This window comes from Myotis nattereri, assembly GCF_964212035.1.
Source record: "Myotis nattereri genome assembly, chromosome: 2".
In the NCBI taxonomy this organism is placed as follows: domain Eukaryota; kingdom Metazoa; phylum Chordata; class Mammalia; order Chiroptera; family Vespertilionidae; genus Myotis; species Myotis nattereri.
Genome location: NC_138076.1, coordinates 43,185,129 through 43,211,036, shown reverse-complemented (window position 1 = coordinate 43,211,036; position 25,908 = coordinate 43,185,129). Strand labels below are relative to the sequence as shown.

The 25,908-nt window shown below is 40.0% G+C and overlaps 1 protein-coding gene across 1 annotated transcript in view; it reads right to left on the bottom strand.

The window, feature by feature from the left end:
* Positions 1-25,908, bottom strand: part of UGGT2 (UDP-glucose glycoprotein glucosyltransferase 2) — a 183,750-nt gene that overhangs the window by 100,075 nt on the left and 57,767 nt on the right. Inside the window, exons 12-15 of the mRNA XM_081083210.1 lie at positions 24,585-24,735; positions 4,957-5,076; positions 3,988-4,073; positions 3,355-3,490 (exon numbers count right to left, since the gene is read on the bottom strand). Of these exons, the coding sequence (XP_080939336.1) occupies positions 3,355-3,490; positions 3,988-4,073; positions 4,957-5,076; positions 24,585-24,735 (493 nt within the window). The remainder of the gene's footprint in view (positions 1-3,354; positions 3,491-3,987; positions 4,074-4,956; positions 5,077-24,584; positions 24,736-25,908) is intronic.

The following is a 25,908-nucleotide window of genomic DNA, read 5'->3' as shown; positions in this document are numbered from 1 at the left end:
CACCTACCAGGGATGTGCCCACAACCAAGGCACATGCCCTTGACCAGAATCGAACCTGGGACCCTTCAGTCCACAGGCTGATGCTCTTTCCACTGAGCCAAATCAGCCAGGGCTGGAGAAGCATTTTTAATCCCAATTCTTCTTTTCATTCTTACTAGAAGTTGGGGACAGCTTCATTTAAATTCAGAATTATGAAAAAGCTGTAACTTGTTTAAAACAGAGACTTCTTTTTCTTTTGTCAGAAAGTTAGGTAGAGAAGCAAGTCTTTGAAAATTCTGTTGCATTTTACTAAATCCAAAAAGGTTAAGCTGGTGAAGTAAACTTTTCATACTATCAGTTTTAAATATTCTGAAAAGGCCTTTCTTTCCAAAACTTCTTTCTTAATGAGTTCTTTATTAATCACTATAGAAGGTCCATCCTCATCCCACCACATAGACTTCAACTGAACACTTTCAAATATTTTCCATATACTTCTTTTGCTTGGAACTTATTTCCCCTTACTTTGTGATATCATTTGATAAATGTTGGTATGCACTTATAATACAGCTAAATTTATCAATATTTTCCTTCAGACTCATGACTTTTTAAGTGTAATCCAGGAAACTCTGACCTCCCTTGGGGTCCTAATTTATTCTAAAAGTTTTTAATACTTTGTTTTTCACACTAAACTTTTAAGCTGAAATAATTTTTATACAAGGTATGAGATTTTTATGTTTGTATTGTTTTAATCAATTGTCCAGACACCAGCAGTTGAAAGTCCACTCCGACTTACTGTAACATCACTTCCATATTTTTCAGTTTTGGAGGCCCCTTTGGTCTATATATCTTTCCCTTGAACCAATACCACACTGTCTTAATATAACTTTATGGATATTACCTGGTACAGCCAGACACATTTTATTCTTCCTCAAGAGAGTCTCAGCAATTCTGGGCCTTTACTCTTCCATATAAGTTATATTTATTTTTCTGTTTTATTTTACTTTTTTAGCTTTATTGAAGTATAACTGACAAATAAAATAGTAATATATTTAAAGTGTACAACATGATAATTTGATAGAATCCTATGAAATGATTCCCACCATCGAATTAATTAAAACAGCCATTTATTTATTTTTCTTTTTGGTAAGAACACTTAAATTCTACTCTCTTAGTAAATTTCAATTATAAAATACAGTATTTTCAACCATAGCCACCATGCTGTACATCAGATCCCCAGAATTTATACCTCTCATAACTGAAAAGTTTGTACCCTTTGCCCAACATCTACTCACTTCACGCATCTTTTGGCAACTACTTTTCTAATGTTTCCATGAGTTCAGCTTTTTTAGATTTAACATATAAGTGATATTATTTAGTATTTATCTTTACTCTATTTCATTTAGCATAATGTCCTTCAGGTTCTTCCATGTAGTTGCAAATGGCAGGATTTCCATCTTTAAGGCTGAATAATATTCTGTTGTGTGTATGTACATACATTTTCTATTTCCACTTATCCACTGATGAACATTTAGGTTGTTTACATACCTTGACAATTGTAAATAATGCTGCAATGAAGATGGAAGTACAGTAATCTCCTTGAGATACTGATTTCATTTCCTTTGAATATATACCAGAAGTGGGATTGCTGAATCATATTGTAATCCTATCTTAATTTCTTGAGGAACCACCAGACTGCTTTCCATAGAGGCTCTACTAAAAATTTAGTGACCATCCATGCATGGGTTCTTGATTTTTCTGTTCCACTGATCTATGTGTCTGTTTTTATGCCAGTTCCATACTGTTTTGATTACTATAACTTTGTAATATTAATTAAAATTTGGAAATGTGATGCTTCCAGTTTTGTTTTTCTTTCACAAGATTTGCTTTGGCTACTCAGGGTCTTTTGTGATTCCATATGAATTTTAGGATTGTTTTATCTATTTCTGTGAAAAATGCTACTGAAATTTTAAAAGAGACTGCATTAAATCTGTAGATAACTTGGGTAGTATGGGCAATTTAACAATATTAATTGTCCAATCCATGAACATGGAATACATTTCCAATTATTAGTCTCATCTTCAATTTTTTTTCATCAATGTCTTATAATTTTCAGTAAAAACATCTTTTACCTCCTTGGTTAAATTTCTTCCTAAGTATTTTATTCTTTTTCATTGCTACTGTAATTGGGATTATATATTTAACTAGAGGCCTGGTGCACGAAATTCATGCACTCAGTTGGGGGAGGTCCCTCACCCCAGATTGACAGGGGGCGCAGACCAGGCCAAGGAACCCCACTGATGCACAATCAGGGCTGGGGAGGGGCGCGGGAGTGGCCAGCTGGGGAAGTACCGCAGGAGGGCTCCAGAGTGTGTCCAGCCCAACTTGCTCAGTCCCAATCGGCCATACCCCAGCAGTAAGCTAACCTGCTGGTCAGAGCAACTGCCTCCTGGTGGTAAGTGCACATCATAGCGACTGGTCGACCGGTCAACTGTCTTCCTCCTGGTGGTCAGTGCATGTCATAGTGAGTGGTTGAGTGGCCTTAGCATATCATTAGCATATTATGCTTTGATTGTTTGATTGGAAGACTGGATGACCAGACACTTAGCATATTAGGCTTTTATTATATAGGGTAGAAAATTTACAGTGCTTTGGTAATTTTCTGCTCAGTCTGAAGAAGAAGCACTCCTTGTTTACAATAAAGATTGATAAGCTAGAGACCAATGAATTTAAAAATACAAGTTATTTTTTAAAGTTATAACCTGACTTTCTTAATAATCATTTAAAAGTACATTTATATTTTTTCATGATGGATTATAATAATTTCAAAACCTCAATTATGAAATAATCCTCCTGTCTCGTATGCTTCCTTAATTGAGTTCTTACCAGTTTCTGACTTTTCTTATACAATATCTGTCAGACTCAATATCAATCTTACCTTTTCCACATTAATTTACTATTACAAAGTCATCTCCTTCTCCTTTGAAATTCCCTAGAAAGTATCTATATACTTTGTCATTTAGAATATTTTACTTTGCAATAATTTTTTTCTATTCATGATTTTACTCAGGATATATTAAAGAATTCTTCCCTGACTAATCATATTCTTTAAACTTAATATATACAATGTAAATTCCTTTACTGGCTGGGTAAACCTAAGTAAGTTCATATATTTTGGTAGAGCCTCAGTTGAATAATTTTTAAATTGGGGACAATATTATGCACCTCAGTTGGGAGTGGCAAGAATCAAATCCATCATATGTATTAATCCTCACAATAGATTTTTATACACTTTGAAATATTAATATAATAATAATAATAGTAATACAAGAAACAAACTATAAATTCCAAATAAATTATGCTAGTACATAAACTTACATGTGTTATGGAAATAAACGCTTGTAATACATTATGTTCTTTTGCAATATAGTTGAAAGTCCGCCAAAGAGCAACTCCAGCATCATTTGTTCCATCAACTTCATCATCTGTATTAACAATGAACACAAAACCTATTCTGGAAAAAAAGATGAATAAGGAACGTCACAACTATCCCTTAAACAACAATAAACTATGATTTTAAAACAACATTAGACTATAACATCCAATTGGAGAGAATGTGTTAATAAATGGGGACAAAGGGAAATATTATTTGAAAGATTTGATTTGTAATGCCTGTTCACCAAAATCTTCATATCTGATGGATTCTTCCAAAATGTATATTCTCTGGTGCTGGCATTATCAAATGCTTGCTTTTCTGGTGTACTCTTAAAACCACAGAGAAATGGACCCATCTTTAAGTTTCCAAAGTGATCAGATCATTCTCTTGGGAAGATAGGCAAGATTACCAAGCAGCTTTGATTAACAGTCTATCATAAAGGTATATGATACTTCATAACACACAGCTATATTGGGTCAGGCACTAGAGATAAGCCGTTGCTTTGAATCACACATTAATACTCTATATAATATAAAATGAAAATCACTGAATTTCCATCATTAATTGAAAATTACCTAAGAGGAATTTTATGATAATATAAAAGTTCAGCAAGTTTGATAAAATCCAAGGTATATTCTTGAGCAGGATCAATAAACAGAACCTAAAAGAAAGTAGACAGTCTATCATCATTATTTTGTTTAAACACTTGTAAGATTTTCATAAAATTAAAGTTTAATCTCATTTCAGCAGTTAAAAGCATACAATTTCAAAGTTTATAAAAAGAAATTTCTTGCAATTCTAAAGAATTCTGAAATGTCAATATAAGAATTTCAATTTATAAAGGATTTTAATAATACAATAATAAATGGAATTTAGTAACAAATTCATTCTCTTTTTGAAACACAGAATGAAGTAAATATTTTTTATAAGAAGTGAAATATCTTATTTTAATGTTCACTGGATTTTTTGTAATAAATTTTTAGAAAAAGGAAATAGTAATTGAATTTTGACCAAGAAACCCCTGAAGGCATTAATATAACTGATTGCTCCAGATTGATGTAGGAAATAAGATATTCACTTCCTATGCTAAAAACAAAACAAAACCCTGGGTGTTTCTCCACAATTTAAAGTTCATAAGGTTGTTTATGTTCTAATAATGAATTTATATGCTAGATAACATGCTAGTCGTGTTTTTTTTTCCTGAAATGTATGAAACTTAAATTATTAGTTATAAGAATGGTTATTTAATCATTATAATATAGAAGAAAAGTTCTATCATAAATTCCTTTCAGGAAATGTAAAATTTGACCATTAGCTTAATATTGGTATTATTAAAGTATAGGAAGGCTAAGTAACAAGAGGCAGATTATGTGACATTGCTAGCTTCTGATGCCTGCTCAGCGATGCCACTCAAACTTGTTGCATCAAGCAAATATTCCCTTCCTTATTACTCAGATGCCTATTTACCAAGAGCAGGAAAATCCAAAAAGAATGCTGATATCTTTATAAAAAATGTATACAACATGTCAAAATATGAAACTCACCAAATTGTGAAAATTACGCCTTATGGAAGGTATTTTTCCAGGGAATACTGATTTCAGAAGTTCCTGGCAACTTGCAGGCCATGTAACATACAAATCATCATTTTCTAAGTCATTAATCCACTAGAAAAGAATATAGAAATCTGTTAGTTTTATTAAGACAATACTCAAATCATTTTCAAAGGCAGATTTCACTTACCAGAAGAACGTGAAAACATATTTTTCTATATTAGACTGATTAAGTATAGGAAGTCAGTTAAATATTTTTAAATTAAGGAACATATAATAAGCAAAAATTTTATATTACTACTAGAGGCCTGGTGCACGAAATCCGTGCACACAGTGTGTGGGGGGGGTGCATCAGCCCGGACTGCACCCACTCCAATCTGGAACCCCTCTGGGAATGTCCGACTGCCGGTTTAGGCCCGATCCACTGTGGGATCGGGCCTAAACTGGCAGTCGGACATCCCTCTTGCAATCCAGGATTTCTGGCTCCTAACTACTCACCTGCCTGCCTGCCTGACCATCCCTAACTGCCTCTGCCTGCCTACCTCATCGCCCTTAACCACTCTCCCCTGTCGGCCTGATCACCCCTAACCGCTTCTGCCTTGGCCCCCGCCACCATGGCTTTGTCCAGAAGGACGTCCAGAATGACATCCAGAAGGTCGTTTGGCTGTCCAGTCTAATTAGCATATTATGCTTTTATTAGTATAGATGGCCATTTATCCGAAGTCTTATACCCAAAAAACTGACTCCTTTTACTAGAATGTTTTTATATTAAAAAATAAAATTATATAAAAATTACTCTCTGGAAACTATTTAAGAGAGATAAATATTTATCTTAATTATCAGTATAGAAGGCAATGAGGTCCTCTACTTCCCCTCTCAAATTTAAAGGCTTGGACATAAGAAAAATAAAATGCCTTTGAAAAGTTATAGAACATATACTAAACAAATCACACAGAAAAAAAAAATACAAAATCAAAACAAAGTATAAGAGATGAGCAACACAGGCAAAAAGTCTAATATACATGTAGCTAAAAGTCCTAGAGAAAGGAAAGAATGGGACAAAGCAATATCTATATACATAAAAGCCTAAGTGACCGTCCGACTATTCGCCTGGTAGCTATGATGTGCAATGACCACTAGGGGGCAGATGCTCCAACCAGTAGAGTAGGGAGCCCAATTCCTCAAGGAATCGGCCATGGGTTAGGTTGCTGCTGGGGCACTGTCGGCCCCAAATTCGCTTCACCCACACCCTGGACCCAGAGAGGAGGTTGCCCGATTCTGGGGTGCGTCACCTGAAAACCGCCCTCTCACAATCTGGGACCCCTTGGGGGATGTCGGAGAGCCGGTTTCGGCCCAATCCCCACAGGCCAGGCCGAAGGACTCCACCGGTGCATGAATCTGTGCACCGGGCCTCTAGCTTGAAATAAAATAAAGAGGTTTTGAAATTATAAAGACATGAGTTTTTGGAGGGCTTAACAAAGAGGCAGTGCTTTTAGAGAGAAGATAGAACTAAGATATATACACAAAGAGGGATGGGAAAAGCTGACTTCCAGGGAAGAGGACAGGAAAGTGAAGACGAGTTAATGTCTATATGACACTGAAGGAGGGATAAAAGTTGACAGCTGGGAAAATTTCTATCATACTTATTTTAATAAGTATGATGCGGATGTGCAGTCAGTTCACTGCCACTATAATTTGTCCTGGTAGAGCTGAGATGAAAGGAAGAATTTTGGACTCTGTGGATAAGTCAGTAGTAGTGTGTCTTGTTTATTTTCTGATGTAATTCTTGCTAAGATGTGAAGGTGATGGGAACAGTTCTAAAGATCATCACAACCTGGTAGGAATCCCCTATGAATTGGAAATCTCTGTAGACTCACTCGGCAGTGTCTAGTTTAGTTAATTGTTCTATGGGAATCCTAGGCCAGAGGAGGAGAAGGCACCATGCAGAGGGTGTAAATATCTGGTCCACTACTTAAAGTGAGAAATTGGCCTTATGCTTTATGTATCAGTCTCACTAAATTTGATAATGATTGTGGGTAGAGTTGCTGTTAATGTGGATCAAAATAGTTGGAGGTATTTGTAAGGTTGGAGTCACTCAAGGATACAGGCGGACGCAGTGAGCAAGAGGGGAGTTTATTAGAGGGAATGGGGATGGAGTCACAACTGGGGACGGTTAGGACTCAGTTTCCACTCTCCTTGGGGTTGAATTTTATGTGCAAAAACAGCAAGGGGAGGAAGCTAGGGGATGTAAGTGTTCTAGTCTGATTGAATGGAGTTCATTGCCTTTCAGACGGATTAGTGCTGGTTGTTGAGGCTGTGAACATCATTAACCTGCTGTCTTGCTCTCGGTGTGGCTGGCTCCTGTTGTGCTTGATAGGGTGACCGACCGTTGGCTGTTCCACAAAATGAGGCTGGGGCCACTTTTTCATTCAGGACTTTCTAGTCCACCTGAGCCAAAGTCCTCTGTTGGCCTGTCATTATTTATTTAAAATGCACACTCCTTGACTCCACCTCAGACCTGCTAAATCAGAAACTTAGAAGAGGCCCTGATTTAAAACAAGTGCCTGAGGTGATTCTTATTTCAAGTACTAAAGTTAGACAACTACAGCAATGGACTAATTTAAAGCATGAGTGTTAGTAGATAAACTGAGGTGATATCCTGATCCATTTTGGAGAACTACTGCAACAGTACTGGAAATCACTTGGAATGGCCCAGAGCAACATAACTGGAAGAGTGGCCTCACAAAGTTGCATGCAGAATAGGCACTGATACTTAATGACCTGCCTCCATTAGTTCTGTTCGTTATAATTCTTACCTTTATATCTATTGGGCTACCAGGATATTGAATGAAAGATATTATCATTCATAGATTAGAACCTATAAGAATCTCTTTGATACTTAAGGAGCTATATAGGTCAACAGATAAACTCAAGATGGGTCATCTGATCTGGGTAAATCAACATATTAAGAACTATGAAAACTAGTCAGAAGCTTCCAGCAGCCTTGTGAATGCTTATTCAACAAAGACGGGTGAATCTCACTAAGAACAGTGAGATTTGTGGTGTTATAACTTACCCTAGTTCCATCTCCTTTTCCCAAGCTTTGAAAATGACAGCTCACATCCCAGTACCAATATTTGAGGGAGTAGAACACACCTCATTCTGAAAGAATTGCAATTTTTCGTTTGAACTGTCTGATAATTTGCTGGAAAGCCTGGTTTTTATCCTGCCTAACATAACTTGTCTAGTGACAAAATTGCTACCCCAACTTGTGGAATTTACAGGCAAAAGTTTTAGTCATTCCAGCTTGAGGAAATAAAAAACATCTGGGACAAACAACAGAGTAATAAAAACCTTAGGAAGGAAAGATTGGGAGATGAGTTGTTTTGGGAAATGAGGTTTTGAGAAGTTCTGATATAATCCTGGAAATCTAAAAGACTATGGATATTCACATGCTCAGGACAGACCTGAGAAGGCCCGAAGTTCTCACCTGTAATTGACTTTGAAGTTCTGTGCTAGTAGGAAGTGAAGGTGGGAGAGGAACCAGGATGGCGGTGTAGGTAAACATGGTACTCACATCCTCCCACAACCACATCAAAATTACAACTAAAATATAGAACAACCATCATTCAGAACTGCCTGAAATCTGGTTAAAATGGAAGTCCTACAACAAGAGAAATAAAGAAGAAAGCATATTACCCTCCTTCACTGCTGGTGGGAATGCAGACTGGTGCAGCCACTGTGGAAAAAAGTATTGCATTTCCTCAAAAATTTAAAAATAGAACTGCTATTTGACCCAGTAATACCACTTCTAGAAATATATCCCAAGAACAAGAAAACAGAAACACCAATCAGAAAGGATATATGCACCCCTATGTTCATAGCAGCACAATTTACAATAGCTAAGATTTGGAAACAGCCTAATTGCCCATCAGATGAATGGATTAGAAAACTGTGGTGCATCTACACAATGGAATACTATGCTGCTGTAAAAAAGAAGGAATTCTTACCATTTGCAACAGCATGGATAACTGGAGAGCATTATGCTAAGTGATATAAGACAGTCAGTGAAAGATAAATACCACATGATCTCACTCATTTGTGGAATATACAGAACATTATAAACTGATGAACAAAAATAGATAGAGGCAAAGAAGCATCGAACAGACTGTCAAACTACAGCAGGAAGGTAGGGGAGGGTTGGGGGACTAAGAGATCAACCGAAGGACTTGTATGCATGCATATAAGCACAACCAACAGACGTAAGACACTGGGGGTGGGGTTATGGGGGCAAGTGTCGGGGGGTAGGGGAGGCCAGGGGGAGGTCAATGGGGGGAAAAAGGGAGACATATGTACTATTATTTGTAGTACCTTAAACAATTAAATTAAATTAAATTAAAAAGAAGAAAGCATATTGAAACAGGTAGGAGGAGCAAAGGTGACAAAGGGCTGTCTGACACCTATGTGTGCCATTTTTTAAAGCGGGGGAGATCATCTCTGCAGAGGCCACCCATGAAGAACAAGGGGTCCTGGCCCTACACTGGACCCTGCAGCCCAGGGTTCCAGTGCTACGAAGAAAGTCTCCATAATGCTGGGCTATAAAAACCAGCAGTAATTATGGCTGAGTGACACAGAGGCTGCTGGAGACCCAGTTTCTCTTAAGGGCCGGCACATGGACTTACTTGGACCCACTCCCTCTGATCTACAGCACTGAGGCAGCAGAAAGGATCCAGGGACATATGGGGAGGAACTAAATTGTCTGGCATCAGGGCAAGAACTTGGGGCAGCTTTCTCCTTGAAAAAAGTGCTCATAGAGGTCATTGTTTCTATTTTTTCTTTAATATATATTATACTGATTTTTTACAGAGAGGAAGGGAGAGGAAGAGAGAGTTAGAAACATCGATGAGAGAGAAACATCAATTAGCTGCCTCCTGCACACCCCTCACTGGGGATGTGTCCACAACCAAGGTACATGCCCTTGACCGGAATCGAACCTGGGACCCTTCAGTCTGCAGGCCGATGCTCTATCCACTGAGCCAAACCGGTTAGGGCTCATTGCTCCTATTCTGAAACATTCCCTGCCACACCTGTAGGCTCCATATCTGAGTCTCCATCACCCTGGCTCCCACTGTTCGCCCCACCCTGGTGATTTCCACCCATTTTGCAGCCTCATCCACACTGTCTGCAACAGCTTTTCCATATGAATGGCCTGTCCTGGCTCAAGCTTCAGACTTTCTTAAAATCTCTCAAACAAGTAGCAGCTGAACTCAGCGTGCCCCAAACCTCTCAATAAGTGGCCCCAGGCAGGCCTGGCACTAGCAGCAACCTGCCTTGGTACACTACTTGGCCATTCCTGGGCACATCCAACCCAACACTAGTAGCAGCCATCTGCAGATTGCTCTGTCACTTGTGACAGGTGGCCCCAGACAGGGCACAGACAGTGGCTGATTTTATATCTTCTGGGAGGCTCCAGACCCAGTGCACCCAGGGGACAGTGTCAGACCATGCTAGATTACAACTGTACACATACATGAGCAAGCTATTCAAGGGGCAGACTCAGTGAGTATCAAAGCTCCACTGAAGCAAGTCCTGCTCCATAGGGATGTTTCCTGCATGGCAGCTCTTCTGCTGTAGTTGCAACTGGTCCTCACAGCCAATTGGCCAGGGGGTCAATTCTGCCCACTGATGCCAACAGCAATCAAGGTTCACATACAACAAGAGTGAGCACACAGCCCCCACAGGGGTGCACCTAGAGTGCCCAGCTCAGGTGATGGGGAGGCTGAGACACTGGGCCCTATGGGACACCTTCTACACTCCACTAATTCCAGGAGAAATAGCAGCTCTACCTAATACATAGAAACAAAGACAGAGAAGCAGCAAACAAAGACAAAGAAACATGTCACAAATGAAAGAACAGGAGAAATCTTCAGAAAAAGAACTAAATGAAATGGAAGCAAGCAAACTACCAGATGGAGAGTTTAAAAAAATGGTTATAAGGATGCTCAGGGAACTTAATGAGTGCTTTAAGGGACTTAGTGGGAATTGGAAGGATCTTAGTGAGAACATCAAAGACATGAAAAAGGACCAGTCAGAAATTAAGCATACACTAACTGAAATGAAGAATAATTTTCAGGAAATCAACAGTAGAGTAGAGAATTCTAAGAATCAAATCCGTGATTTGGCATATTAGGAAACAAAAAAAAAACACCCAATCAAAAGAGCAAATGGGAAAAAGAATCCAAATATATGAAAATAGTATGAGCCTCTGAAACAACTTCAAGCATACCAACATTCATATCATGGGGGTACCAGAAGCAGAAGAGAGAGAGAGCAAGATACTGAAAATCTATTTGAAGAAATAATGACAGAAAACTTCCCCTACCTGGTGAAAGAAATAGACATACAAGTCCAGGAAGCACAGAGAGTCCCAAACAACATAAATGCAAAGATGACCACACCAAGACATTATAATTAAAATGCCAAAGGTTAAAGACAAAGAGAGAATCTTAAAAGCAGCAAGAGAAAAGCAGTTAGTTACTTACAAGGGAGCGGCCATAGGACTGTCAGCTGATTTCTCAACAAAAACTTTGTAGGCCAGAAGGGAGTGGCAAGAAATATTCAAAGTGATGAAAACCAAGGACCTACAAATAAGATTACTCTACCAGCAAAGCTATAATTTAGAATTGAAGATTTGATAAAGAGTTTCACAGACAAAAAGCTAAAGGAGTTCATTACCATCAAACTAGTATTACATGAAATGTTGAAGGGTCTTCTTTAAGAAGGAGGAAAGTAAAAAAGATAAAATGGCAATATATATCTATCAACATTTCAATCTAAAAATCAAAATAAATGAACAAGGAATCTAATGAACAAAATAAACTAATGAATAACATAGAATCAGAGGCATGGAAACTTGAAACAGACTGAAGAATCTCAGAAGGAAGAAGGGAGGGGGGTGGAAAGACATTAACCAAAGAATTTCTATGCATATATGCATTACCAATGGACACAGATAATAGGGTGGTGAAGGCCTGGGGCAGGGGCAGGAAAAGGGAAGGCTAAGGCAGAGATGCAAACTGCCTGGCTGGGTGTTCAAGATGTGCTGTTTCTCATCCCTTCATCTGCCACTTATTCAAAGCCCTCTGCAAAGACTGGGAGACATTTTGGTTCCAGGCATTTAATTAAATCTCTGTCCAATATTTTATAGATGACTAGGCTAACATAATAGAGACTGCTGTGGCCACACATGAAAAAGAATACAGATTTTTCAAAATTAGTTCAGAGAAGCCACTGAACAAATAAAAACAACAGCAAACAGCAATAACAATAAAACTAGCTGACTTCCAGAAGTGCTGCACTATAATACTCAAAATGTCCAGTTTTCAACAAAAAATAAGAGGCAATGAAAAATCCTAAAATAAACAGAATAATTCCACTTACAATAGCATTAACAAAGGTAAAATACTTAGAAATAAATTTAATGAGTATCAGATTTTTAACTGAAAACTATCAAACATCATTGAAAAAAATGAAAGATGACCAAAATAAATAGAAAAGCATTCCTGTTCATGAATCAGAAGACTTAGTATTTTTAATAGCAACACTCCCCAAATTGATCTACAAATTCAACAAAAATCTCAATAAAAATTCCAACTTCATTTTATTTGCAGAAATAGACAAGTTAACTCATAATCTAATGATTTTTAACCAGTGTGCTGCGAAAAATTTTAAAACATGCAATACCTGACTATTTAGTCAGGGGTCACTGACTTTTTTTTCCTTTAAATTGTCAATAAAAAATGACAACAGTCAATGCAACAATAGCCATCTGGTGTGAATGACTTGTCTTGAACTATAAATATATAGTTCATATAATAGAATTGCATCTTGTTAGTCATGTTGCATGATAAGATTGTGTCTGATTGGTTAATTCTTGGTACTAGAAATTCTAATATACAAGTAGAGGCACTTTTTTTTAAGTTACTTTGGAACAAAAAGAGTAGGTAATTACTACTATTATTATTGGTATAATCAAAATTATACCAATTTTTTTGGTCAGATCAGCAAGAATATATTTTTGGTGTGCCACAAAATTTTAGTAGTTAGTTTATGTGTGTAATGACATGAAAAAGGTTGGAAATGCTGCTATAGTCCTATATAATAAAGAGCTAATATGCTAATTAGACTGAACAGCTGAACGAACATCCGGACGACCTTGTGGATGAAGCCGGGGCTGTGAGGGCCATGCCCCTTGCATGAATTTCATGCATTGGGCCTCTAGTCCTTATATGATAAAAGGCAAGGGTCCCAGGATTGCCAAGACAATCTTGAAAAAGAACAAAGTTGGAGAACTTATATTCCCAATTTTGAAACTTACTACAAAGCTATAAGAATCAAACAGTGTGCTGGCATACAGATAAGAGACTGATAATATAATCAAACTGAGAGTCCATAAGCACACATATCTATGGTCAAATGATTTATGATATCATTATGGGACTTGGGGAAACTTGCATAACACTCTGGGACTCATTGTGGATAACAAGTTACAATCATAGATATATACTAGAGGCCTGGTGCACTTGGGGGGTTGGGTGGGAAGGTCCCTCAGCCCAGCCTGCACCCTCTCGCAGTCTGGGACCCCTCGGGGGATGTTTGCCCTGGGATCAGAACTAAGCTGGCAGTCAGACATCCCACTCACAGTCCGGGGCTCTTGCAGTCTGGGACCCCTTGCTCCTTACCACCCGTCTGCAGCGGAGGCAGGAGAGGCTCCTGCCACCATGCTGTGCTCACCAGCCATGAGCAGTGCTTCCCCTGTGGGAGTACACTGATCACCAGGGGGCAGCTCCTGTGTTGAGTGTCTGCCCCCTGGTGGTCAGTGCACAACAAAGAGAAGGGTCGTTCTGCTGTTTGATTCATATATTAGGGTTTTATTATATACTAGTAGCCCGGTGCACGAAATTCGTGCACTGGGGTGGGGGAGGGGGGGAAAGGACCCCTCAGTCTGTCCTTCACCCTCTCCAACCTGAGACCCCTCAGGGAATGTCCAACTACCTGTTTGTGCCCACACTTTTAACAGATAACAGCTCCATTGTTGTTTCTCTCTTATGCTTAAAACCATTGGAATTAGTAGGTATTCAGTGTGTATACATTTTGGAGGGACACCCTGTATATCTCTAGTCAGTGGTGAAAGAAACCAACAGCAGATTTGGAACCCCCAGACAGGGAACCTCGCTCACTCCCCACATGTCTCCCCACTTCACTTTCCACCTTCGTGGGCAGCAGGAGAATCAATGTTTTCTCTCATTAATTTGGAAAAGCATGTCCTGTCACCCGCTGCCTGGCAGGAGTGCACTAGGCCCCAAGCAAGCAAGGCTCAGTCAGGGCAGCCTTCACTTATGGGTGCTGGCACTCAAAGTGCACATTCCTCCTCTACAGTCGCCCCGACTATCCCACTGTTTCACTGAGAGGACGGAATTCCTCTCCACCTCTGGGTTCTTGATCTTGAACACTGACTGAAGGCACCTCAGCGAGGGTCACCGGCGCCCACCAGGTGTGTCTGTCTGCATCTGCTCCCGCCTCAGCACCTGCATTAACCCCCTAGAGGTGATCTCGTAGCTGCACTGGACTCCGTGGGAACAGGGCATTACCACTCCGCCCTCTCACTGTCGTATCACAGGCGCCCACCCTCAGCACCCAGAACACCCAGACACTCTCCAAAGGACGTGAGCGCATCAGAGGGGATGTGTGCAAATCCTGTGGGGGTGTTAGGCTTTCTGGGTTGATGGAAGTGCGGTGGAGAGGTGGGGGGGGGAGGGGGGGGACTTGTGCATGCCTTGGTTTGCAACTGTTGCAGGCGCGGGAGGGTGACAGTGTGCTGGGGGATGTTCACATGCTAGGGGGGATGTGCACACTAGAGTCCTCTAGCTTTGTAGATCCGCAAACCCCCGTGGTGCGGCCAGGAGGATGTCAGTCTGGACCGCCACAGTGGCTGTCCCTGCGATCCTGCACCTTCTGGGCCAGGAGGCGGATCTTGCGCAGCCACTCCTGGGCACTGATGGCCTGCAGGCGCTACTTCAGCTCAGCCAGCAGGCTCTGCTTGGCACACTCACAGCTGTCACCACCGCCATGTGGGGAGTACAGGCCACCCTCCGCCGACCTGCCTCCCCTGTCCAGAGGCTCTCTGTGCTGCTCACCTGCCCAGAGTGACTGGGGCTGGGTAGAAGCCAAGCGTCCTGCCCTGCCCAACCCTGGCTGATCCGCCCCTGTGTAAGCTGCCGCCCCACCAGGAAGGGTCACGGGTCCAGGTCCCGGGACCGCGGACAGCCTCAAGCACTGCCCCCAGCCCGGCAGGGTCACAGATCCGGGTCCCGGGACCGCAGACAGCCTCAAGCACTGCCCCCAGCCCGGCAGGGTCACAGATCCAGTCCCAGACCGCAGACAGCCTTGCCCGCTGCCACCCGCCTTCAGTATGCAAAATAGCCACCATCTTGTTGCTTCAGGGTGGGGGTCCCCACTGGGGTGCCTGGCCAGTCTGGGTGAGGGGCTGAGGGCCGTTTTCAGGCTGGTGGGCGACTGAAGCTCCCAACTTCTCCTTATTTTCTTTTTTTTATTTTATTCTGGGATTTATTTACCTTCTATGGCTGTCACTGGAGCTGAGAGCCGGCTTTAGCTCTGAGTCCCGGCTGCAGCTCTGAGACCTCAGCTGCTGAAAGCAGGGATCTGGGTTTGTTTGGATTCTATAATTGAAACACTGTTGCGATCCTGCTGGCTGAAGCCCGGCTGGCTAAAAGCAGGTTTCTGGGTTTTAACTTCTATAATTGCAACACTGTTTCTTAGAGTGCAAGCTCAGAGGCCGGCAGCGGCAGGCGGGGAACCTTGACTTCCTCCATCACTGGAGCAAGCAAGCCTCCTGTTCGCTTCAGCTGCCTGGCTGCCGGCCGCCATCTTGGTTGGCAGTTAATTTGCATATCGCCCTGATTAGCCAATGGGAAGCGTGTCAGAGCTACAGTTAATTACCATGTTTGTCTATTATTATATAGGAGGGTTTTATACATATATATATATATATATATATATATATATATATATATGTACACACACACACACACACACACACAAATACATACACACACACACTAGAGGCCCAGTGCATGAAAATTCATGCACTAGAGGAGGGGGTCCCTCAGCCCGGCCTGCCCCCTCTCACAGTCTGGGAGCTCTCAGGGGCAGGAGGCAACACGGCGATAAGGGGAAGGCGACACCCCCATCACACCTCTGCTGCTGCCACTGCCAGCAGCACAAGCCTCAGCCGGCCCTGGTTACCTGAGCCTTGGGCGGCCCTGCGCAGCTGGGGGGTTGAGGGGACTGGGCACCGCCATCTTTGAGAGCATGGCAGTCAATTAGCATATCCCCTCCTTATTGGCTGTGGGCACCACCATCTTTGAGGGCGTGACAGTCAATTAGTATATTCCATCCTTATTGGCTGTGGGCACCAACATCTTTGTGATAGTGTGAGAGTCAATTAGCATATCCCCTCTTTATTAGATTGGAGATATATATATTTGATTTTAGAGAGAGGAAAAAGGAGGGGAGAGGGAAGGAGATCAGCTGCCTCCTGCATGCACTCTGACCAAAACCGAATCTACAACCTAGGCATGTGCCCTTACCAGAAGTGAACTGGTGACCTTTTGGTACACAGGAAGACGTTCAAGCAACTTAGTCACGCCAGCCAGGGCATATGTTACGTTCTTACATTCTTAACCTGGTTAAATAACTCATATCATCTGCCTATGTCTACTGGTGCTTTTTAAAAAAATGATATCACTATCATCTAGGTCAGTGGTCGGCAAAATCATTAGTCAACAGAGCCAAATATCAACAGTACAACGATTGAAATTTCTTTTGAGAGCCAAGTTTTTTAAACTATATAGGTAGGTACATTGTTATTAACTTAATTAGGGTACTCCTAAACTGGCCTTTGCTAAAAACGTCCTCAATCTGACTGAGGTACGTTCGTTGAGGTCGACCCCTTCCAACTCTCCCATCCACACTCGTCTTGTATACTTGTTTTGTCTATCTCCTTTCCGAAAACAAACTTCTGTGCATGGGCCATGAAGTTTCAATCGCACTGTACGTGTGCGCCTGCACGTGGTATTTGGTGGAAGAGTCACAATCAAGGGGCCAAAGAGCCGCATGTGACTTGCGAGCCGTGGTTTGCCGACCACTGATCTAGGTGGCAGTAACTAAAATTTCAAATTGTTCTAATATAATGACAGATGGCCAGGGTGACTTGGGAACATTAAAGAGGACATTAAAAAAATGTTAAGAACCCCAGGAATATGTCTACATGACCAACATAATAGGATAGAAAATAGTTGCTGCTTGGGGTAAGGGCAGTTTTGGTAGAATATTAACAAAGTCTCCTTTACTCTGAGTGGTCTGGCACAGTGGACTGAAGAGGAATTACAATCCAACAGAGCCAAACATTCCATCATATGGTGGTTTTTGTTGACTCTTGACAAAATGCTAGTGATATCTGAAGTATTATAACAAGGGTGGAAACAAACAGCTAAACTAGATAAAATTTAAATTGCGACTTCTGATGTTTTGGACAGGGAAACCTGGAATGGTAAACCAGGGATGGAAGAATATCCCATGACCTCTTGACTTCTTACTCACTGTCATATAGCAACTTTAAAGACAGAAACTGCCAAAGTTTGTTTTGTGGAAGATGTTTACAGAGGTCTGAAGTGATGTAACTGAGTTACTCAACTTTCTCTGTGAAGATAAAAAGTAGGGATACAGATGCAGGGGGAAAAAGAATTAAAAGCAATGTATTGCTTTAATTCATGAATAACTGTTTTGACCTTAAGATATTCAACAAATTTTCTGAGTGCTTCCAATGGGACAGGATCTGATGTTTGTGTTGGTTTTTATGGGGCTTACATTCCAGTGGAAGATTATAAATAAACAAATAAATGTATTCTGTATTGGATGATAGCAAATGCTATGAAGCAAAAATAAAGCTGTTGTGGGTTGATTTTGCTGCTTTCACAGACCAAGTTGAAAAGAGTGCTGAGACCACAGAGCTCTGCATTTTGTGCCAGTTAATTTTTTTTAAAGATATCTAAAGAATGAAGTCTCAGAAATAACTTTTTGCCTTTGAGAAATGAAAGCATTTAATTGAGACATAAAGCTTCCCTTAACAATATGTAAAATAAGATATTTAAAAAATTAAACTATTATTCACCCTTAAATGGGAATGAAATTCTGACATGGATAAACCTTGAAAACATTATGCAAAGTGAAATTAGCCAGGTATAAATAGACAAATAATGTATAATTCCACTTATAAAGTACTTAGGTTAGCCAAATTCATACAGACAGAAAGTAGAACAGAGGTTACCAGAGAAGGAAAGAGAGACTGTTTAATGAGTATAATTTCTGTTTGGAGTGATGAAAAAGTTCTGGAAATGGATAATGGTGATTGTTGTACAACACTGTGACTGTACTTAATGACACTGAATGTCATACCTAAAATCATTAAAAGAGCCTATCTTATGTTTTTTATATTTTACTTCAGTAAAAAATTCCTTTGTGATACTTTCAGATAGCTCCTAGAAAAGAATGCCTCCTGAAGGTATTGAGTGTTGGGCAAGTAGGAGACTTTATAGCAGAAGAGAAAATTTTATCCAAGGGAAATGTGACTCTGCAGAGAGCAGGGGCAATGGGAACAGCAGCAAGGCTGCCCTCCCCAGGAGGAGTGACTGGCCTCTACTTCCACCCCCAGAGGACCAGGATGTTATTTTATAAATGGAGCTGCAAAGTTCCTTTAGTGATCTATTTCTTATTGTCCATAATAGCCTTGAAAATTTCTACCCTCATTTTCTCAGTGTTATTCACACTCCCAGCATTCTTCTAAAAATGTTAAAAAGCATAAATGCTTAAAATAAAAGGCATAAAGTATTTAGATTATAACATGGTCATTCCTTTTTCTGATAAAACATTTTCAGAAAAAAAATCTATTATTGAGCTTAAAAAATATCCAAATAAAAGTAGACTCTAGCCAATGAAAGAATATAGTCTAAAGAGTAGTAAAAACAGATACAATAAACCTTGATAACAAGTCACTTAGTATTCTAGAAAATATGAATGATAACTAATTAATAACTGACTTTTCCTGAGTCTGAGGGCTTTGATGTTCATGGTGCTGCTATTATTACATGATTCTTAGATGGTGTACTAAATTTATAAGTGGGAAGGCTATTTAGGTAGGACAAAATTAACTGTAAAAATCAGAACAAAACCCTTTGATTTAAAAAATTTTAAAATATATATTTTTTATTGCTTTTTAAAGAGAAGAAGGGAGAGGGACAGGAGAGGGATAGAGAGTTAGAAACATCGATGAGAGAGAAACATCCATCAGCTGCCTCCTGCACACTCCCTACCGGGTATGTGCCCGCAACCAAGGTACATGCCCTTGACCGGAATTCAACCCGGGACCCTTGAGTCCGCAGGCCAACACTCTATCCACTGAGCCAAACCGGTTAGGGCAAAACCCTTTGATTTTTATATCAAACAACTAGCAAGACATTGAGAGGTTATGTTTTTTCTCTTAAAAACATGTTTTCTGATCATATAGGGGTAGGGAAAAGTAGGTTTACAATTTTAAGAACATGAAAGTTTATTCTTGTATTATTTAAATTATTCTATTTATTTGTATTATAACTCTAAACCTACTTTTGCTTACCCCTGTATAATACATATCCACAGCTAAAAACGCAATTTGCAGAAAAGAATGAAAAAAAATCCCAAACTACCCATTAAATCACATCACCCATTAATAACTTAGCTTCTTATCCTGTGTCCATCTTTTCACATGATGACCTCATATGTCCATATATTTTACTTAACATGAGAATACAGTCATTGCCCCTAATTAAAACATATTTAAAACATAATATTAATGTCTGAATAATAACTCAATATTGGGGATATATAATTGATAATACTTGTTTTATATATAACTCGTTTCTACTTTGTTTTAGAAATATGCAATGGTGATTATATCTTTGGGTGTAAAGGCTTTTCTCTATTTCCAACTATATCTTTATGATCATTTCTAGTTCAGAGTATATGAACACTGAAAGGGCACTGCAGTCAGAATTTTAAAAAAGGCTATGTCATTTAGCCCTCTCTTTCCACAAGTCCTTTTATCCTCGTTTCCTACCTCAAGTTTCAGCTTTTACTATTAATCTTAAGATAATCTTATTGCATAGTAGTTATTAAGATAGTATTAGGAATTTAAAATTTTATGTTGTTATAAATCATTTTGCCACCCAAATGGCTTTTTGGTAAAAGGCTTTTACCTGTTTACTGTCACTTCAAACCCATTTTTACTAATGTCTCATTAATTATAACTAGAGGCCCGGTGCACGAAATTTTGCATGGTGGGGGGGTTCTCTCAGCCCAGCCTGCACCCTCTCCAATCTGGGACCCCTAGAGGGATGTCCGACTGCCTGGTGGGATCGGGCCTAAACCGGCAGTCGGACATCCCTCTCACAATCCGGGACTGCTGGCTCCCAACCGCTCGCCTGCCTGCCTGCCTGATTGCCCCTAACTGCTTCTGCCTGACAGCCTGATCATCCCCTAACCACTCCCCTGCCAGCCTGACTGACGCTTAACTGCTCCCCTGCCGGCCTGGTCACCCCTAACTGCCCTCCCTTCCCTGCAGGCTTAGTCACCGCCAACTGCCCTCCCCTGAAGGCCTGGTCCCCCCCAACTGCCCTTCCCTGCCAGGCATCTTTTTTTTTTTTTAATAAATTTTATTGATTTTTTTTACAGAGAGGAAGGGAGAGGAATAGAGAGTTTGAAACATCAATGAGAAACATCAATGAGAGAGAAACATCAATCAGCTGCTTCCTGTACACCCCCTATTGGGGATGTGCCTGCAACCAAGGTACATGCCCTTGACCAGAATTGAACCTGGGACCCTTCAGTCCACAGGCTGACACTCTATCCACTGAGCCAAACCGGTTAGGGCCCCCTGCCAGCCATCTTGTGGCCACATAAAGGTGGCCATCTTGTGTGTTGAAGTGATGATCAATTTGCATATGGGTTGTGACTAATTAACATATCAGGGCTAATTAGCATATCCCTCTCTTATTATATAGGATGGCTTTCCTGGGGTAGTTTTAGTTATGTAATCTTATGTCATGTAATACTTTTATTTTCTCATTCTAGTAGTTATTTTTTTATGATAATGTTAAATCATAATGCTGATAAGAACATTCTTATATTGAGTATGTTATAATTACAATGATCCCAGAGTTTCATTATTAAATATTATGTTTTATAATAAGATAAATATTTAACTAGCCACTGAAGAAATATTTCTATTTACTGAGTACCTACCAATATCAGGGGTATATTGGTGAGAGGAAAAAAATGGATAAAGTTCATACCTTCACGAAGTTTAGATAGTCTAGAAAAAAACAAAGACATCAACAAATCACAGGATAAATAAAAAATTATAACTGTGCTAAGTATTAAGAGACTGTACTTCTATAACATAATAATCCTATCTAATAGAGGGAATATGCTAATTGACCCTCACACCGTCAGAAAGATGGTGGCACCCACAGCCAATAAGGAGGGAATATGCTAATTGACTGCCCTGCCCTCAAAGATGGCGGTGCCCACAGCCACAAGATGGTGGCGCCCAGTCCCCTCAGCCCCGCTGGGGCACTAGGCACGCGGCAAGGCCAGGCCCGCCACCAGGCAGGCCCAGCTGCTTCGCGCGTCTGCCTCCAGAGTCCCCCAGTTTCCTCAGCCCCCCAGCTGCCCAGGGCCAACCCGAGGCACAGGCAAGCCTCGTATGGCGGCTGTCCAGCCTCCCAGGGCTGCCCGAGGCTCAGGTAACCAGGGCCGGCCAAGGCTTGAGCTGCCAACAGTGGCAGCAGCAGAGGTGTGATGGGGGCATCGCCTTCCCCGATCGCCGGGTTGCCTCCCCGCACTGAGGTCTCCCGGACTATGAGAGGGGGCAGGCCTGGCTGAAGGACTCCCCCCTCCAGCACATGAATTTTCATGTACCAGGCCTCTAGTTATGAATATATACACTGAGTGGTCAGATTATTATGACCTCCTGATGTTTGTAGGCAAATTAGCTATAATTTCATGCTGATGTTCCAAGAGGGTCAGACCATTATAAATAGGGAAGCAGGCTGTTTACCACGACAGTAGAAGTGATTTTTTTCTGAAGATATGGGTAAGCAACATGATTTAACAGCCTTTGAATGTGGGATGGAGAATACACACACACACACACACACACACACACACACACACACACACTGAGTGTCCAGATTATTATGACCACCCCATCAGTACTGCGTTGGGCCACCTTTTGCCTTCAATACTGCGGCGATTCTTCTTGGCATTGACTCCACCAGATGTTGAAAGGTGATACAAGGAATCTGACACCATGCCTGATGAATAGCACTGTCCAGTTCTGTGAGATTTGATGGTTGTGGAACTAGCTGCCTGATGGCCCATTTCACTTTGTCCCACAAATGCTCAATTGGATTGAGATCTAGTGATTGTGGAGGCCACCTAAGCAGGTAAAGTCTCCCTGGTGTTCTTGAAACCACTCCTGCACAATACGAGCACCGTGGCATGGCGCATTGTCTTGTTGGAAGAAGCCATCTCCATTGGGATACACCATAAATATGATGGGATGAACCTTATCAGCAACGATACTTAGGTATGTTGTGCTATTCAGACGTTGTTCCCCATGAATTAAAGGGCCCAAATCATGCCAGGAAAACATGCCCCAAACCATAACACTGCCCCCACCAGCTTGAAGGGTTGTACTCATGCATGTGGGGTGCATGCTTTCATGCTGTTTCTGCCAAATTTTCACTCTACCATCTGCATGATGCAACTGGAAACGTGATTCATCGGACCACATGACTTTTTTCCAATGCTCGACTGTCCAATCCTTGTGTTCCTGTGCGAATTGGAGACATTTTATCTTGGTAACTGCAGATAGCAAAGGTATTCAAACAGGCCTTCGGCTTCCATATCCCATACAATGCAGTGTACGGCTAATGTGCCTACAAACGTCAGGTGGTCATGATAATCTGGCCACTCACGTTTAAATATATTCCACGTTCAAAGGTGTTATTTACCCATATCTTCAGGAAAAAAATCACTTCTACTGTCGTGGTAAACAACAAGCTTCCCTATTTATAATGGTCTGGCCCTCTAGCAACTTCAGCACAAAATTATAGCTAATTTGCCTACAAACGTCAGGTGGTCATAACACTCAGTGTATACATAAGAGAAAGAGAAAGAGAAAGAGAGAGAGCGAGCGCACACACACCAGTTAGCTGACTCAGCAGGCCTGGGTTGCTCATACCTTGAACATTTCCAAGAAAGGCCTGTTTTTGTGATAAAGGTTCTCTAGGTGGCTTCTGGAATTGAGCTCTGGGGATACTCTACTGATAAGAGTTTTCTGCATGCTTAGGGCCTTGCTGTATGCTTGATATATGATTTATGATCAACACCTACTTTTCCTTTGAGTTTCAGTGGCTAAGATCAGTCACATAGCCATTCTATGCCTATATAAGATACTCCTTTTCAAAACTCTGCACTCCCAGACTCAAGTGAGCTTCCCTAGTAAGTAGCACTTCTCATGTACTGTCACACATTGATTTAAGCATGTCCTGTACAACTACACAAAGAGCAGATTCCTGGAAGCTTGCACCTGGTTTCCTCTGGACTCCACCCCATGTCCTCTCTCCCTCTGCTGATAATACTTTGTACTCTTCTGCTCTAATAAATCATAACCAAGAGTATAACAATTTTTAGGCTTTTTGAATCTTTTTAGCAAATTACCATACTTGATGGTACTCTCAGACTCCTTGGTACAACGTGTATATTAAAAAATTATCTAGGATAGCTAAGGAAAGCTTCTCTCAGGAAGTACTGCTTGGAGTTGAAGTCTTGGGGGGGAGGGAGGGAAGAGTTGACTGGATAGAGAGGAAAATTTGCTTTCTAAGCATGACAAAAGGGATAGCGGTGAAAAGAATATTTCATAGTTTTAGAAATTAAAGGAAGTAGACCATTTATAGCCTCATAGGCCATACTAAGGACTTTTTTTATGCTTTAAGCAAAAAAGAGCGATGTGATCAGATTTCAAAACTTCATCAGCTATCTTACACAGACCAGAATTTAGGAGCGCATTGAAAATTGTCTAGGTAAGATTTTCATTATATTTAGGTAGCAATCTTATGTTCCTCAGATGTTAACTGTTATTTTACTGTTGCTATTGTTCATGTGGTAAATTTGTTGTTCTTGTTTGTTTTGTTTTTACCTTTAAAGCTGGAAAGGATGCTGAACTAGTGAGCAGGTGCTCTTGTGAGGAAATTCAGAGAATATGGGGAAGGGGAAAGAAGATACGAGAGTGAGAGGGGATGAATCAGTATTTTTACTTCTGAGTTCTGCTACACAACTCTTTCAAACAGCTTAAGCTTATTCTAATGCCTGACAAGATTTGGCTTTACACTAAATCTTAAATCTACTAAAAGTTTTAAAACAGGAATTACATGAGCACTTACCATTATTGAAGAATGCCTAATATCTAATACATAGTTATTGTCCCAAACATGTGAATTTAATTTCAAAAATTCGTTCATATCTTCTCCGTTTATCCCAAGCTTGTGAAGGCCATTCATCATTTTTCCTTCTAGCTTCAGCATATCCAAAATACTTCACATTTAAATAAAAGAGATAAGTTTTATTTTGATTTTCCAATATTTAAAATAATCCTATCAAATTTATAGCTTTCTCAAGCACTAGAAACAAGTTTCACTGGTATTTTTATTAATAGCAGGAAAATATACATTTAAATTAAACTCATTAACAAATAAGGCAAATAGTTCTAATTAGTTATCCAGATTAAAGTTATGTTGAGGTTCCTGTTTTTTTTTTTTAGTGGATAACAAAATCTAATTAAAAGATAAGACAAGGAACAAGGTATGTTGATTATATTCCTTACCAAAGAAGCAAGAATATGCTCATCCCTGAGCAAGCCCAAAATAAAGGGAAAAATATACTGTTACTCTTTTGACAAATCTACTACAAAAACAAGATCAAACATAAACCTAAAATATAGAATTTTGGTATAGAAAAAAATTATATTGCTTTGATAATAACATCTGGTCAAACCAATCAGGATCATAATAAAAATAAAGTATGTCAAGATTTGCTCTGTTATATAGTACTAGTAAAACAGTTGTAGAAAGATGGTTCTACTATGCAGCAAATTTTAAAGCAAAAATAAAACTAAATTATCCAAAAAATTAGTATAAAGCATGGAAGTTCACATCTGTTTAGGATACATATTCAAATTTCTAATTACACATATAATTTGACAGCTCTTAAACATGATAAAGTATACTGCTAAAAATAACATCAATAAATAACCATATTGACTTCTCCTTTCAGAAATGAATGGAATCAGAATAAAGCACTAAATGAATTTTAGAATATAGTTTTCAGGGAGAACTATATATATCCACATTTTAGAAAGTAGAGATCTAATATCTAAACTCCTAAAAAAGCTATTTTACAAGCTGTTTTGAAGCTGATCTGTATAACTTTAGCTCTGCATGTCTATCTCCTGATAGTTCTGACCACTGCTTTACAAAGGAAACTTTTTACCCACAAAATAAAATTAGGAGACAAGTGTTATCAAAAGAGCACTAGTTTGTATATCACAAATTACCAATCTAAAAATAAGATTTAGTCTGGGCTGAAACACTACTTCATGTATGGCTTCTTAATTTCTTTAGTCTAAATTTTCTCACTTATAAAATAAAAAAAATTTGGATTGCATTGCCAATGTTCTCTCCATATTAAAAGTTTTATGATGCTTACTGA